The 17159-nt window shown below is 37.6% G+C and overlaps 2 protein-coding genes across 10 annotated transcripts; both read left to right on the top strand.

Annotated features, from left to right (window-relative positions):
- The first annotated feature begins 2323 nt into the window (after window positions 1–2323).
- Window positions 2324–14017, top strand: LOC141637838 (uncharacterized). Of its 9 annotated transcripts, none has more exons than XR_012541922.1 (11): window positions 2324–2475; window positions 3241–3341; window positions 5067–5126; window positions 5257–6489; window positions 7378–8268; window positions 8468–9780; window positions 9877–10317; window positions 10410–11598; window positions 12651–12767; window positions 12986–13059; window positions 13927–14017. XR_012541922.1 is itself a non-coding variant. In XM_074447256.1 (9 exons), the coding sequence occupies exons 4-9, from the start codon at window positions 5283–5285 to the stop codon at window positions 12656–12658; spliced, it is 5049 nt and encodes a 1682-aa protein (XP_074303357.1). In that variant the 5' UTR covers window positions 2324–2475; window positions 3241–3341; window positions 5047–5126; window positions 5257–5282; the 3' UTR covers window positions 12659–12979. The 9 variants fall into 9 exon arrangements, 1 of the variants encoding a protein (XP_074303357.1); XR_012541927.1 differs by having other exon boundaries at window positions 5047–5126; window positions 12651–12725; XR_012541920.1 differs by having other exon boundaries at window positions 5047–5126.
- Window positions 13868–15972, top strand: LOC141637840 (uncharacterized). Its single transcript, XM_074447257.1, has 2 exons — window positions 13868–14270; window positions 14374–15972. Exons 1-2 carry the CDS (start codon window positions 14049–14051, stop codon window positions 15601–15603), a joined length of 1452 nt encoding a protein of 483 aa, XP_074303358.1. The 5' UTR covers window positions 13868–14048; the 3' UTR covers window positions 15604–15972.
- The last annotated feature ends 1187 nt before the right edge of the window (window positions 15973–17159 follow it).

The raw sequence follows: 17159 nt of genomic DNA, 5'->3' as shown, positions 1-17159 counted from the left end.
GAAAATCGTACTTGTTCTATTTGTTCCATTTATTTGCTTTTGTTGACGTCCATCTTTTACGGATGACAATGTTGCTCACTTTGACATGCTGTTTGTTTGTCCATTCTTTTACGGATGCTACTAAAAGTGCTAATTTTTGATGTCTCAAGCGTTAATCAAGTTTCTTTAACATGAACTGAACTATTTTGGGGATTGCAAATTACTCGACATTTTAGCAGCCAATTTGCTCTTAGAATCTTAGATACCTTGATTTACTTTGCAGACACGACCTTATCTGAAGGATAAGCAAAGCTTTGTTGAAATAGTTGATGGAAGGCTTGAAGGAGAAGTTGACGATGAACAGTTGCATGAAGTGTGTGACATTATCGATAAGTGCCTTGAGAAGCATCCTAGCGGAGGCCTCCTAGGTCGATATAGTCGCACGATTAAGTTATCCTGCAACATGAGACCCTTTGATGGCATTTTGTAGTGCACTTTCAACATGTCCTTTAACTTATTCTTAGCTGTGAAGGCTCTGATGTACTCGGTATTTAATCGTAGCTATAAACGTTATTGTAGTTGCTTGGTGATTATATTAATATTCGAACCTTATTTTATCTCTGGAGATCTTGTATGAACTTTATAATTGCTGCAAATGATTTTCGGGTTTTGGTCGAACACTTTTCATCTCTGGAGATCTCGTATGAACCTTGAGTACTTGTTTTTGAAAGGCCACCTTGAGTTGTTGTTTTCCCATATCTCCATGGCTCTGGCAAGTGAGCATTTGTGAGTATCAAACCTTCCTTGTTGAGAAGAAGTCGAGACACCTACACACCATTATCAAGAGTGATGAGACAAACAGAAGCCACTGACTGCTGTGCTGCTAAAGGCGCAGAGGAACAGCTCACAGGATGCCTGTTGATAAAATCAGGCAGGACTTGGTATTTCAGAGAGTTCAATTCAGTGGTCCTAGCATCGGAGAAGTTTCCAACATATTGTATTCTTTTTTGTGGATAATGACGACTGTAGTGTAGGGCATAGGCACAGACGCGAAAATCGGACTAGAAGACTCATTATCGACTACTCATGAGTTGGACTTCTATAATATCGTCTCAAAAGAGGAAAAGTTTAAACATGAACACTGACTTTTATTTCATTTTAGACTTTATTTAGAGAAAATAACACGACATTATAAGTGATTGCGAATCTATTATAAATGTCGTGAGTAAATACTAATTTCTTCGATTAAGTTTCTTATTATTGAGTTAATTTTACCGATTATAATTCTTTCAAATTTTTTTGGTTAAATTATTTGGGAAACTAATTGGGATATTGGGGTTGGTTGCAAACTATTTGGGGTAAACGAGTACACGTCAGTTTCTTTTTTTTTTCTAGATTTTAAGCAAAGCCGCTAGTAAAACTGGCGGCTTTACCTAATATTCAATCATTAACACACATGTAAGTATGTAATTCTTATAAGGGTTTTTCTAACATGTTCCCTAAAGGCACATGTTAGAAAATCCGTTCTTGGTATTGAAAAAATGGGAAAGCCACATGGAAACAACGGCTTTACTACTACTTTGCATGAAATTAGGTTCTCTGAGTTTGATGAGGGATAAAGCCGCTGGTTTACCTAGCGACTTTTCCTAGTAAAAATCTTACAAATACATGTGCTATTTTTTTTTTTTTTGGTACGAATGAAACTCAGCAAGGCCGCTAGCTTAATTGACGGCTTTAACTAAATTTAGGAAAATAAAATAAAACTGATGACGTGGACTCATTAATCCAAATAGGTTTTTTTTTTTTGGTGAATTTTAATCCAAATAGGTTGAAACCAACCCCAAAATTCCAATTAGTTTCCCAAATAATCCCTTTAGCCAATAAATTCAATTCTTTCGGTTTTAACCATGGTATCACAATTTGGTTCGATTTTACCATAGCATCACAACTACACTCGACTCTTGAGACCACCGATTGAGACAATTTCCTTCAAATTAATGGAAGGCGGAAGCAACTTATCCACTAGTTTGGTCCGAGTTGCGATCCTTTAAATTTCTGTCCACTCCCCAATTTAGACCTAACAAACAGGTCAATCGGACCGGGTTTGCGAGAACTCGAGTTGGGTTGGGTCATTTTCGAGTGGGTTATTTTCAAGTTATTTGGAACAATAATGACCAATTTGCGATAATAAACATTCGGGTTGAGTTGAATAGAGTCGGGTTAATTTGGACTCCGGATTAAATTTGGGTGTAGGTCGAATTAATCGGGCCGGTTAATTTTGCCAAGTCTAATTGGCCCCATTACCCAATCAATGACCGAAGGGAGTCTAAAGGTAAACAAATTTTACCCCTCTCCATTACCCACTTCTACAAAGATACGGAGAATATCCTAATTAATTACCCCCGTTCGTCGTCATCATCAACAACAGTGAAATCCAGTAATTTGATTTTCAAATTTTCAAATTCTGCTACATTACGGAATTCATGCTGTGCAGAGGTGAGTATGACATGTAAATTCACTTCTTTTCAATGTATTTTACCGTTTTCTGGATTATTGATTCTGGTATTTGTTGCATTTTAGTTCATACTGTGTTGTTATTTTATGATTAAACTTGATTAGTTGATGAATTGAGCTGTAATTTTCTTAAATCTTTTGAGTTTGTTTGCTTCGTGATTAGGTTATCGTATTCTCAATTGATTCTAATCATTTGTTTACCTTTGATTAAAAAATACCGCTTGAAAAGGTAAACAAATGATTAAGACAGAGAAAGTATTATTATATCGGTTTCTGAGAGGAGAAATCGAAGAAGAACTAAAAGAGACGGTCCATAGCATTGCTCGATAGTCTATTTGATCTACAAATGTTTCATGTATGGGGTTTAGTCATTAGTTTTGTAAGTTGTAACTTTTTCCTGTTTTTCCTTGAAATTATTTGAATTATTTGTTGGATTTTAGTTTTGGATTGATGATTTGGTGAGACTTGTTTGCCTGATGAAATAGATGATGTTTCTGAAATTTACGCGAATCTGCACTCGTTTTTACCTGGCGCGGTTTGGTCATTTTGCTGTGATAGATGCATAGCAAATACTATACTGTATTAAGTAAGACAGTTTTACACTGATATTGATACGATACCTGTGCTATTCATAATATTATGGAGGTCAGGTTACTAAAATGTTCTTTTGTAGACGTACCTGTGTCAAATAACATGCGATTGTATAATAACATGTGTGACATTGGCTTACATATGTATGTGGTGCAGGGGGACGAGGCGGTCATGTAGCCGAGATGCTTATGCTGTTACCAGTGCTACAAATGGGCATGTTTACGCCCATAAATCGTGTTGTTGCTGCCACTGATGGGGTACGTCTCCTGTCAGTTGCTTGCTCTTAAATTTTTTGAGTTTGTTTTTGCATCATTTCTACTGTAGTTATATTGAGACAGTCATATAAGGTGTTTTATAATGTTCCAGTCTGCTTTTCTGTTGCTTAGAATAAACAATTATTTCCATTTTGTCCTTTTAAATTTATAATTCGAATAAATAAACAATTATTAAAGCTGTCGATGGTGTGAACCAGGTTTAGTAATAACCATTATCTAATTTTAACTATTGTCCGGCTCATTTTATAATATAATTAATAAAAGGCGGGATTATAAATAAAACCATAGGCATGAGTGGATGACTATTCAGTACGAGGAACTCTGCAAACCATTTGCATTTATTTACTCTATTACTTTGTATCTTCATCTTTTTGTGACTTAAGTTAGGAAGTAAATACAATGTCGTTTGATTTCAATCAAAGGCGATGTTCTTTGTTACTTCATAATTTGTGAGATTTTTAGCATCTAGTTTGATTTCAACCCGCTCTTAAGCTCAATGCTTAGTGAGCCACCGACTAAAATGCGTTAGTGCGCCTAAAGTATGCCTTATAGACAAGGTGCAGCAAACGAGGCTTACTACTAACGATTTCAATCATTATCTCTTTCTGAACTTTTATTATGCCGTTTTCTTTGGCTCATTGCCCTAACATTTACTCTTTTACATGTTAATCCTCTTTTAAAATCTATGAAAGTAAAATGTTGTACAAGAGTTTATGTGGAGAACACAAATTTATTTGTAAAAACTGTGCGCCTTGTGTTAAAAAGTGCACGCCTTGCACACTGCCCCTTTAGCCCTCCTCGCCTCAATGCGCCTTGTGCCTTTTAAAACTAAGCTTTCAATCTTTCTTTTAATTCGATGATTTGTTTGTTCTCTTGAGGTGGGATACTTGAAGAAAAGCAGTATTAGTGGGGAAAGTGGAGTTTTTTTACAAGTTTTATAGAGCTCATCAAATCCTTTGTGTTTGATGCTGTCAAAAGAAAATAAAGAAACATAATTCATAACAAAGCAATCACCACTTAGTTTTTAATAATCAAAGATTATGCCTAAAAGCTAAATATAACCATACTATAATCCTAAAGTCCTATGTTTTTTAGTGTTGTTAGTACTCCGCCTATCAATTGAAAGTTACAATGTAACCAGCAAGTTTGTCTTCAAATAGTGGTGTGAATGATGTCTAGAAAATAGCCGTCACGAAATATTTAATATAAATAAAGAGTGCAATTTGAGCAATTAAATAACATTATTAGCTCATTTTTATCTACAATACAAGTAAAGACTGCAATTCTTTTTTGGTTTATATCATCCATTTTTTTCCGAATTCGAGCTGGGTAATACCACAAGTCCACAAGGGTGGGAAAACTCTTCCTTGTGAGTTGTAATACCGCTGCATTCCTAAAGCTCGAACCCAAGCTTTAGTTTGTTTTAATCCTATGTTCTTGAGTGTTGGTCTAAGTGCTTCACTAAGCAAGTTGCTTCACTTGGTAATTGAATATTACTATCTAATCTACAAGTTTGACTGCAAACAGCAGTGTGAACGATTATCTAGAAATTGGCCGTTGCGAAATTATTAATATAAGTAAAGACTGCAATTTGAGCAATTAAATAACATTTCTAGCTCATTTTTATAATTAAAAGGGAGTACTATGATTCCTTAATAAACTGCTAAATCTGACCATTGTCTAGCAGCTCATTTTTATAATTAAAAGGCGCTATTATTCAGTGGAAAGAACACCTGGGAAACCAACTTCACTCGTTTACTCTATTCTGTAAGTAAATAACATGTCTTTTGCTTTTAATTAGTGTTGTTCTTTTTTGTTTGATAATTTGTGAGTTACTTAGCATCTGTTTTGCTTTCAGTATCTCTGTTTTATTTGTTTATATGTTGGTTTTGCTTAGGAGGAAATACTTGAAGAAAGTCGGTTATGGCGGGGGAATGCGGAGTTATTTTAAAAGTGGTGGAGCCGATTAAGTCCTTTGTGTTCGGCGTTGTCAGCGAGTATGTGGGTTACATTGGGAGCTGCGAGGACAATCTTTGTGCACTTCGGAAAAGTCTTAGTGAGGTGTGTGATAAGAAGGATGACATCAATAAGAAGGTGAAGGAAGGGAATGATAGGCAGGAAGAGATTACTAGAGAAGCTGCGAGTTGGCTAAAAGATGTCCGGATACTAATGGAGAATGAAGATCTGAAAGGTCTAATGTATAAGGACATTCAGACGGCGAAATTTGTGGTGAAAATGATGGGGAAAAGGGATCTGAAGAGGCGTATACATGAGGAAGGTGAGATGCAGGAATTGGTGGTCAAAGTGATGAAGAAGCTTAAGGAAGAGATGGACGAGTCCGAGGAAGAGATGAGGAAGATTGTGGAAGTGGATTATAAGCAGGTGGCTGAAGTTGTGGTGGACGTGATGAAGGATACCATTGACGAGTTTAAGAAGCTTATGAAAGACGACAAGGAGATGGCTGTAATAGCTACAAGAACGTTGATGGATCGAGACTTAGATAAGCTTACAAAAGGCGATCGGGAGATGGAGGAGATTGTCCGAGAAGCTGGTAATGCAAGTGATGAAGAATTCTGTCAGATCCGTAAGGATGAGGAATCCGATGCTTTACTAGTGAAGATACCTACTGTGGGATCGGGTAAGAATAGAGTAAAGGAAGCTGCTAGTAAATTGTTTACTCCTCTAACCAATTTGGTTACACCTCTTGGAAAATTGATGGATGATGCAAATTTCAAGAAGGTTATGCCTGAGGCCGAGGGTGTCAAGTTAGGGTTAGAAGTCATTGATGGACTTCTGATCAGGGGTCGTGGGTTAAAGAAGGAAGTGGACGACAGCACCAAGCAACATCGTGGTTGTTGCTGCTCTTCGCTCTCACTCTGCAATGACTTTCATGCTCGTTATCTAATTAGCAAAGCCGCTGAACATATGGCCAAATATATACAAGATGAATTCATTAGTAAATGCCCGCGAGATCCAGTTACTTTGCATATAAGAACAGTAGATTTGAAACCCATCCCTACAAAATTTCTTAAGGGTTTGGATTCACGGACTCAACTCCTTCACCAAATTTTGGAAAAACTGAATGATGATGAGGTTGATTCTGTTGGCCTGTTCGGCATGGGGGGAACAGGTACTTCTTTTACGTGTTTTCTTTTTGTTTTCCCTGTTTTAATAAAAAATTAGCATATATATTTTCCGTTCAATTTAGTTAGTTGCGCTTCTGTTTGTTGCAAAGGCTTTGCCTTAACTTCAAGCTTATTTAGAATGGTATAAAGTATGATAGTGGAGCAAGGGGAGAATATTGTGGAATAGAGTACGTTTTGTAATATGGGATGATATAATAATAAGATTTTCGACATGTCTGGAAGGTGGATGTAAGTTTTTTCAATCATGATTTAGCATTACTGTAAGAGTGGAAATGTCGTACAACACTTGTACGCCCTTGAACTTGATACTTGAGAGGCAGTCTGGTGGATGAGAGGTTTATCGGAAGAAGTTGTCATCCTGAAATGTGAAGGAGGGATTCCAGCCTAAGAATTTTTAAAGGAGTATCACCCTTTACAAATCCATTGAGCAGTTTTATAGGGCTTCTTACCCGAAATAAACACTGTCAAACCATATATCAGTTTCCAGGGAAAACTCCCTCCCTCCATTCCCCCTCCCCTTCCATTCCCTCCATTTTTTGTATCCAAACAAAGGGTTGGTCGTTTTTCTCCTTTGGTGAAACTTCAGCTGGAGTCCTCAATGGTGATGTCGAAATAAGTAATGGACATTGTATTATACTATTATATATTCCGTGAATTCATCTGCAAAGTTTAGGAATAGATTGAGTTTTGGTTTTGGGGTGAAAATAAAGGTGAATAAAAAAAGGCCGCATCTAACACTACGTGCTTATGGCTAACGGTTAATGCTACAGAGCCTGGCGCGTGGCGTTAGCCATATGGCCATAAGATCTAAAATACCACAGCCATGAGCACTTATTTTCATTTGATTAATTTATTTCAAATGATATGAACAGGCAAAACTACATTGGCAAAAGAAGCCAGCAAGAGAGTTATTAAAGATGCATTCACCATAAAAGTGATGGTGGAAGTTTCAGATGCCCCTGACATTAAGCGCATTCAAGCTGCCATTGCTGAATCGATTGATCTGCCTTTGCATGATGTCGACAACGTTTCTCAAAGGGCTATTAGAATATATAATCGACTAATCTCAGAAAAGGAAAAGAAAATACTCATTATATTGGACAATGTTTGGAAAAAGTTGGATGTAGATGAAATTGGGATTCCACACACCTGCAAGTTTTTGATAACAACCAGAGAAAGAGAGGTATGCAGAACCATGGATGTACGAGATGCTAACATACTTGAGGTAGGTGTGTTGAGCACAATTGAAGCTCGAGAGCTCTTCAAGAGTCAGACCGGAAATCAAGTTGATGGTAAAGGGTACAAAAATGTGGTTGAGAGGTTGTTGAGCAAGTGTGGAGGCTTACCTCTTGCTATAGTAGCAACAACCAATTCGCTGAAGGATAAAGATTTGTCTAGATGGGAAAAGTTTGCAAATGACTTGGAAAAGCCTATTTCAAGTCAAATTGGTGGTGATTATCGTAATACCTTCTCAATCTTGAACACAAGTTACAAATTTATACAAGCTGATGTAAAAAGGATATTCTTCTTACTTTGTTCTTTATCATCTATTGGTTCAAGTGCTTCAATTGAAAGTCTGATGAGGTACGGCATAGGGTTAAACTTGTTTGAGCATGTGAACAAACTTTCTGAAGCTATGGACCAAGCAGTTACATGGGGCAGTGAACTCGTGTTATCATCAATGTTACTAGAAGGTGATGTCAAAGGGGATGTTAAGATTCATGATATTGTGCGAGCCTTTGCAATTTCACATGCCGCGAAAGGTATATGGTGTATAATAACTTCAAATTTTCTTTCCTTGCCAAAATAGGGAAAATACCTTAAGTTTATGTTAAGCTCTTTATTTGTTGTAACCACTCTTAGATGTTTGTGTTGCAATATGTATAGTCTTGAAAGCCATTATAAAGAGGACGGAGCAATACCCAATAAAAAAAACTATAATTGTTTTTCTTTCACTTGCAGAGGAAGAGCACAGGTTTATAGTGGACGGAATCCCTCGTTGGCTGGATGATGAAACTTTGAAAAAATGCACAGCTATGTCATTGACATCTAAAAAGGATTATTCTCGTCTTAGCGGAGTAGAAGGTTGTAAGCTTCAAATTTTGATACTGAAAGGTGACCTATCACCAAACTTTGATGGCTTATTCTTCAATGGAATGGTGAATTTAGAGGTTTTATCTCTGTCAAACATGGACTTTCAACCTAGTTTACCAGAATCAATGCGGAAATTAAAGAGGCTGAGAACGTTGTGTTTAGAGGGTTGTAAGTTGAGAAATATCGAACTAGTTGGTGAGCTGGTAAGTCTTCTCGTTCTAAGTTTACGCGATTCATTCATGGAAAGCTTACCTAATGAAGTTGGGAATTTATACAAACTTCGGTTACTGGATTTGAGTGAATGCACATCAAGTAAGTTACCATTGATTCCCCCTGGCCTCTTAGATAAACTCTCTAGATTGGAAGGACTCTACCTGTATAATGACAGACAGTCGGTTTTGGAAACGGAATTTGGTTATAAAGGAACAAATGCTACTGAGAATAATAGGCTTCCTTACTTGAATGCACTTGAAATAAAAGTAGCACGAACAAAAGAACTGCCAGTTGATGGTCAAATTTTCAATGGCTTAGATAAATTCAGAATCTCGGTTGGGAAGACGAACTTAAATGATGCAACACTCCAGAAATTTTGTTGTATCTTATCTCTCAATGGCCTTGGTGACAAGAATAAATTCTTGAAAACAAGTTGTCTAGGGGTATTGCTAAATAAGGCTGATTTTTTAGAGATGAAGTCCTACAATTATGTCGAGCATCTTGTCCCACGATTGGACCAACAGGGGTTTAGAAGCCTCAGATCTCTTGACCTTTGTGGCTGCAATCGTGTTAAATGTATTGTTGATGGACGCACTATGAATAATTTGATAGCTTTTCCATGTCTCCAATCACTAAGACTTGACTGTTTGTGGAGTTTAGAGATGATGTGTAAAGGAGATGTTTCACCGGGAACATTTTGTAACCTACAAACCATTCGACTAAATGAATTGGATAGGTTATGGTATGGACTACCTCTTGTCCCACGGGACGTGAATGAAATCTTCGTGAGTTCTTGCAATTTGCTCAAGTTCATTTTCATGGAGGACGAAGAAGCACTGCCTATTGAGCTGCCTTTTTTAAAAACATTGGAACTTAGTTATGTTCCCTGTTTGTTAAGTTTGGTTGGACCAAAAAAGTTTAATTCCTATGATACATTGCAAGGCCCCCAATTTTTCTTTGATGGAAAGGTATGGTGGTTGTTTTTTTATATATGTTATCCTAAAATTAACCTTGAAAATATAACGACTTATGCAGTGTAACGTGCATTGTTTGAAATGTTGCAGATCGTACTACCATCCTTAGAGCGGTTTATATTGATAAGCTGCAACAATGTTGTTAATTTGTGGAGCAAGGAAATATATACACCCGGATTTCAGAATTTGAAGGATATAAAGATTAGCAGATGTGAAAAGTTGTCAAGTGTCGGCCCTCCCTCCTTTTTTTCTATCCTTGTACAACTTGAGACCTTGATAATAAGACACTGTGAGGAGATGCGTGAAGTCATTTATGTTGAAGAGACTGAAGAATCAGAAACTCGTGAACAAGTTATCAGATTTCCACAGTTGAGGTACTTGAAGCTACGAGAGTTGAGCAAACTTGAGAGTTTCTATGGCGGAGGATCAAAACTCGAGTTTCCAAAATTAAAAAAGTTGGTTGTGGACCTGCCTCTAAGCATGAAAGGGTTTGCCAAATTAGAAACTTCTTCAGCTTTATTCCATGAAAAGGCAAGTAGATACTTGTCAACCGTTGATTACTCATAGTTATCTAATCGGTATTGAACTAATCTTGTTTAGCCAATGGAAATTGTTGACTGCAGATTGATTTCCCGAATCTGGAAGAGCTACGGGTGATAAGTGTGAATGATGAACTGATGGAACTATGGGATAAGCAATCTTTGAGTGCCACGTTAAATATTCCTCCTATGTTAAGAAAACTGGCGCTAAGTAGCTCGGCAAGGCTGCGACAGATCCCGTCTATGGTCTTAGGGAATCTCTCTTCACTCACACTCGCTCATTTACAGGACGAGAATGTATTTTCTTCATCAGATTCAGCGGAGAAGGATGGGTTTGTATCCGCATATTTAAAGCTGTCAAATTTGGAAGAGTTAAAGGTTGAGCTTAGCCAGTCATTAAAAGAGTTGTTCGAAAAAGAGGACCCCAATGCTATTGATGATTCCTTGTCGTTGTTTTGTGGGCAAGTCAAAACATTAGAGTTGAATACTTTGCCGTCACTGAATCTCATACCTCTCCATCTCTTTAAAAGTATTGTTTCCCTCACTTTGTTTGAATTGGAGTGGAACTATTTAATCTCAGCTCATGTCGATGAGGATTCACTACACCAACTTCAATTTCTTTCAATTAAGGGTTGTCCCAACCTGGAAGCACTTGTGATCGATGTTTCTTCGCATATTAAGCTTCCTAGGCTCAAGAAGTTACATTTATGGCGTTTGACGTCTTTTATGGGTATTTCATCCACACCGAAAAAGGAAGCTGGCTTATTTGTTCCTTCACTTGAATCACTTATACTCATAGAATGCCATAATCTGGAACACTTTTGGTCAGGCTCCATTTTAGCTCCTAGATTACAAGACGTCTCCCTAAGCAACTGTGATAACCTGCAACAGTTTTTGGGAGGTAACTTAGAGGATACAATTGAGTTGCCTTCTTTGCAAAGGGTAAACCTTTTTGCCTGCCCATTGATCAAGTCCATTTCATCCGGGTCTCTAATAGCACCCAAATTAAGGGATGTGAAGCTAGATGCATGCTTTGAGTTGGAGTGCTTTTTCCCTGGAGATCCAGATCTCGATGGCGATTTACACTTGCCTTCTTTGGAGGTTGTGGACATTGGTGGATGTCCTAAGCTGCGCTCGTTCTCACTCAGGCGTTTATTGGCACCCAAATTAACTCAAATAACATGCAACGGAAATGAGTACTCAATGCTGCCATATGATGACTTGAATCACTTCCTAGAGAAAGATAATGTTGTATCAAGCACGTACTATCTTTGTGAGTAGCTGAACTTCATGTTTCAATTTTCTCGACTTCAGTTTTTTTGTTTTTTCATGCATGCTTCTCTTTCAGTTACCGTGTCACTGTTGTAATTCAAGATGAGTGGATCTTGTTAAAGATGACGAATCTTGATGATGGTGATAAAAAAAAAATGATGAATACAATCAAATCGATAATAGTATTTATATGAAGAGTAATCACTTGTACATTATCTGGATTACAATGGAGGTATCTATACTTCTATAGGATCGACTGGTGATTAAACATGGAACAATGCAGTTCATATGAAGCATGGTAATGTCTCAGCCTCTCAGCAAAGGAAAGAACGGCCTTTAGGGTCATGTAATTGGTGCTCCTGTTGTTTTAAGTCTTGATAATAAGCTCCTCCTTTACAGTATGATCTGACCGTAGTCTTTGATTTCAATGGTTAACAATGGCTCTGATGGGCGGTTTTGCTAGAATAGGCAGTAAAAAAGAAGAGGGGGGGGGGGGGGGGGTTTAGTAACAGGGGGGTTTGACAGTGAGAGCCAGATGAACTGAAATAATAAAGTTTGGTTCAGGAAGGGATCATGAACATTTTGAGGACTGTTCATAGAGGACCGAATGAATTCTTAATTGGAATAAGGCAATCTTGTTCATGATAACCGTAGTGGAGTGTTCCTTTTCCCCCCTTATTTTTTTTTATTATTATATTTTTTGTTTTGTTTGATAGCCGTAAATAATAGGATATTAATATATTAGTTGGGCTTCAACCATCACCTTAGGGTTTTGGTTGAGATGGTTCATCTATCAGTAATTAACATGTGTAGTGAGATTTGTTCTCGGTGTGGTAATAATGATGTTTTGATGGGTAGTGAGTATTTTGATGGGTTGTGAATTTTTTTTATTTAATCTACATTTGTGATTAAATAGGTCCAATTTGTTGTGGTGGTTGCAAGATTCTAGATTTCTTTTTCTTTTGTCGTGTTTGTTTGGCTGGTGGTCAACTTATCTTCGATTTTGGTATAAGAGGTATCTGTTTAACCATCAGATTGCATCTTGCATCTTAGGTCGGTAGCTAGATGACATATTCACGTCGGACCTAATAGCTTGGACAACTCTGCCCAGAGGCCAGAGCAAAGTAGGTAAGATAAAGCAGATCAAAAAGAGCTCCTCTAAATTGACAGGTTGGTCTAACACTCTAACTTGCAATTTGTATACATTCTTTCAAAATGCTTAACCAAGCCCGCTAAAACGCGGACTGAATGGACTTGTTAGCAGATCAGCTATACTAGTGTGAAAAAGTTTACATTAGTCTGAAATCATGGAAAAAATTCAAGGTACCGTAGGTGAGTAGGAACATTAAAGTCAACTCCCTTTTTTGATGTATTTTGATGGTTTGCAGATAGTTCTTCTAGTTCTAGGCGAATGGTGCGACTCGCATTATGAGAGCTCCTCCGGTGATGAAGTATGTCTCTTGTAAGTTGCTCTTGCCTGAATTTCTTGAGTTTGCTTTTGCATTCAACATCTGTAGGATTATTATTTTGCGAATCATGTAGCGCGTTCTATAATGTTCCAATTTGCTATTTCTGTTGGTTAGCATGTGTTTCTTTATTGGTATCAATTTATGCAGCTCCATGCATTCCGTTGAACAATGATAAGAGATTGTCTCGAAAAAATAATGTGAGTGTAAGCTTGATAGATTATCAGTTAATTGGTTAATGTGGAGGATTATAGGAGAGTCAAGATAATGTGCCTATTTGACACGTATTTGTGTGTTGGTATTGCCCAAGTTGCTGCTCGCTTTGGAGATGCATAGATCATACTGTGAGTTAATTGTTCCTTGAAATGGCTGTTCCTTGTGTGCTGGTATTGCCCAAGTTTGCTTGATTGTCAATGTTGTTGAAATTGTATTACGATTCTGAAGACTTGTGATTATGTATACTCCATACAAGTTTAGTACTGTAGTTAATTAGTTGCTCAAGTCATCCTGGCCTTTGAAAATTTCATACATGTTGCCACGATCTCAGTTTAGCATTTAGGAGGGCCTATTAGTCGTCATCGCTTCTCCTCTTGATTGTTCCTTTTCAGTTTTTGATTATGAGAAATATACTTCATGACTGGTAATTTAATTGTCGGAATTTGTGTTTATCACAATTTACAATCTTATTAGTTTGAACTTTACATGTTTCCTTTTTTTTTATCAGAGCTATATGTTCGCCATTCTTTGGTTTTGGAATGTGATAGAGTAAAATACTCGCTCACTAAGTCGCTAAACCGTCTTTTTATATCATGCCCTTCTCGTGAGCAGTTCAGTAAGGAAAGTAGTCGTAATTGTGTGTTTAGGAAGTGGCTTCAAAGATGGAAGTAAAGGCTATGCCAACGTCCGTGCTGATCAAGGATACAAACCAATTGACAAGATAGTCGTTGCGAACCTTGACAAGATAGTCGTTGCGAACCTTGAAGAGATGCGTGAAGTCATAAACGTTGAAGAGACCCAAGAATCAGAAATTATCAGATTTCCCAAGTTGAAGTATTTGGAGCTAGTAGGCTTGAGGAATCTTGAGAATTTCTATGGGGGAGGATCAAAGCTCGAGTTTCCGAAATTAAAAAAGTTGATTCTAGAAATGCTTGAGAGCATGAGAAGGTTTGCCAAGTTTGAAAATTCCTCATTCTTATTCCATGAAAAGGTAAGCAGATAATTCATGATTGTGATTAATTTCATATAATTAATTATTCCCGAATAGCTGTTGAACCAATCGTATTTATCCAACGGATTTGTTTTAATTCTAGATTGATTTCCCATGTCTGGAAGCGCTACGGGTGATAAGTGTGAACAATGAAGTGATCGGGGTATGGGATAAGCAATTATTGAGTGTCACGTCAAATCCTGCTCCAATGTTAAAACAACTAGCATTGGGCAGCTCAGCAGGGTTGCGACAGATCCCGTCCATAGTCTTGGAGAATCTCTCTTCCCTCGTACTTGTTCGTTTTGAGGATGTTGATGCTGTATTTTCTTCATCATATTTAGGGATGAAGAAGGGGTTCGCATGGATATATTCACAGCTGCCAAATTTGGAAGAGTTGAAGGTTAAGGATAGCGACTCATTGAAAGAGTTGTTCGAAAAAGAGGACGACAATGTTATTGATGATGCCTTGTCGTTGTTTTGTGGGCAGATAAAAACATTAGAGTTGAATACTTTGCCATCACTGAGTCTCATACCTCTCCCTCTCTTCAAGAATATTGCTTCCCTCACTCTGTTTGAATTGGGGTGGAGTTTTTTAATGTCAGCTCATGTCCTTGGGGATGTACTGCACCAACTTCAATTTCTTTCAATTGAGGGTTGTCACAGCCTGGAAGCACTTGTGATAAGTGTTGATTCGCATTTCACGCTGCCTAGGCTCAAGAGGTTACGCTTATGGAATTTGCTGTCTTTTAGTGGCATGTCGTACATATCCAAGAATGAAGCCGCGTTACTTCTTCCATCAGTTGAATCAATTGAAATTAAGAACTGTAAAAAACTGAAACACTTCTGGTCAGGATCAATTGTAGCTCCCAGATTACAAGACGTGTCCTTGGACAACTGTAATAACATGTTACAATTTGTGATAGGTAATCTAGAGGATACCATTGAGTTGCCGTCTTTAGAAAAGGTGAGCTTTTGGTGCTGCCATCTTATTGAGTCATTTTCATCCGGGTCTCTAAATGCACCTAAATTACAAGAGGTGAAGCTAATGGGATGCCCCCTCATGGAGTGCTTTCTCCCAGGAAACCCGAATCACGATGGTGATCTACAATTACCTTCCTTGGAGATTGGGTATATCGCCGACTGTCCAAGTCTCTGCGCATTTTCACTCAGACGTTTAGTGGCACCCAAGTTAACTCAAATAGAATATTACAGAAAAGAGTATCCAATGCTGCCATATAACGACCTGAACCACTTCCTTCAGAAAGTCAATGCTATTAGCGACTGTGAAGATCAGGAGGATAATGAAGATGATGAAGATATTAATGAAGATTGACGTATTGGTAAAGCAAACCATCTGGTGTGCCTCAAATTTGGTTAGTCCATGATTTGTGATGGTATGGTCCCAAAATTCTTGTGCTGTACTTTATGTGTGAATGTTGTTTGGTTGCGAGGAGTAGCTGGTGAGGTACCGCTACTGCTTTGTAGTGGTTTGGTAGATTACGAGGGATCTTTTGGCCGAACTCGTGATGAAACTAGAATGTTTTTTTTTAAGAGAAACTAGAATGTTTTGTTTTGTCCTCTTATTGAATTTGTTTCGTGTCAACTGTTGTCTGTGTGATATAAAAATTATTTGTTGGATTGTAATGGCTGATTAAGTGTATCTTTTGTAATCGATAGGATGTCTTATAGACCAATTTATTTATATGGAATTATGGAGTATATTCATAGTTGTTTATTGATTTAGGGTTTTTCTAACATGTGCCCTTATAAACCAACTTTGTTGAGAATAAATCATGAAAAATAGATGTACAAACTCACATTTACCATAATTAGTGAAATATTCTCAACAAACTTTCTATAATTAACTTATTAACAGGGCACATGTTAGAAAATCCGATTTATTTTTACCATAATATCACAATTACAACTAGGAATGACGATTTTAAAATGTTCTTTAAACTGCGTTACCTTAAAAGTTCGGGATTTGGACAGATTAGAAGAATTGTTGCCTGTTAATTTTCTTTTACATAAGTTGATGTTGGAAATTTCACGTTGTAACTCACTGACCGTCATGTTCAGTGAGAGTGGCGGATCTCCACCATCCAATAAGGACGACGGAGGTAAACAAAAAAACAGATACTGTTGAGTTTCCTTGTTTAAAAACTCTCACGCTTAGAAATGTCAGTAATCTCGTAATTGTGGTTAAGCAGTCCAGCATTCGGCACCAAGGTTTCTTCAACAATAAGGTACGTGAATGTGTTTTGTACAATGCCGAACCATGTTTGAAGTATCATTGTTATTCTCTGGAACACATAATCAAGTCGTAGAATTGCGGTCTTTGGAAAGCGTGAGGATGTATTGGTGTGATGTGAAATGTTTCTCAACCGGACCTCTAAAAGCAGCTAAATTAAGAGAAATTGTTGTGTCTAATTGCCCCAACATTGAGTGGATTTTATCAGGAACCACAAATTTTGATGCACACCTGGAATTAACATTGCCATCTCTGGAGCAAGTCAAGATCATCTGCTGCCCCAACATGGAGTCATTCTCTAGAGCAAGTCAATGACAAATTCTATCCAGTGACCCTGACTGAAAGCTTACATCAGTTCTTCAGTCCGTCAGACGATGAAGAGGACATGTAACTTATGGGATCGATCGTGGAAAGTATAAATTCCCTCCTCAGGATGTAGAATTGCCGTCATTTGAAAAGTTGACATTTATAGTTGTGAGGCCATGGAGTCTTTTTCAACCAGGCCTCTTAAGCAGCCGAATTAAAGACAATTAGGTGTTGCTGAATGCTGATTGCATCAAATGGGGTTGATTTTGTTAGGAATAAGCTGCAGATTTTAAGGGCATCCTGATTACAATAGGAACTGTTGATGACGAGCC

Source organism: Silene latifolia, unplaced genomic scaffold, assembly GCF_048544455.1.
Source record: "Silene latifolia isolate original U9 population unplaced genomic scaffold, ASM4854445v1 scaffold_150, whole genome shotgun sequence".
In the NCBI taxonomy this organism is placed as follows: domain Eukaryota; kingdom Viridiplantae; phylum Streptophyta; class Magnoliopsida; order Caryophyllales; family Caryophyllaceae; genus Silene; species Silene latifolia.
The sequence above is the reverse complement of the archived record's forward strand: the minus strand, read 5'-3'. Positions and strand labels throughout refer to the sequence as shown.

Bases quoted from the DNA above. Each gene is read 5' to 3' on its own strand.
- LOC141637838 (XM_074447256.1), top strand. From the start codon at position 5,283: ATGGCGGGGGAATGCGGAGTTATTTTAAAAGTGGTGGAGCCGATTAAG. The intron at 6,490-7,377 runs GTACTTCTTTTA...TGATATGAACAG, and splicing joins GTTCGGCATGGGGGGAACAG to GCAAAACTACATTGGCAAAA. The intron at 8,269-8,467 runs GTATATGGTGTA...TTTCACTTGCAG, and splicing joins AATTTCACATGCCGCGAAAG to AGGAAGAGCACAGGTTTATA.
- LOC141637840 (XM_074447257.1), top strand. From the start codon at position 14,049: ATGCGTGAAGTCATAAACGTTGAAGAGACCCAAGAATCAGAAATTATC. The intron at 14,271-14,373 runs GTAAGCAGATAA...TTTTAATTCTAG, and splicing joins CATTCTTATTCCATGAAAAG to ATTGATTTCCCATGTCTGGA.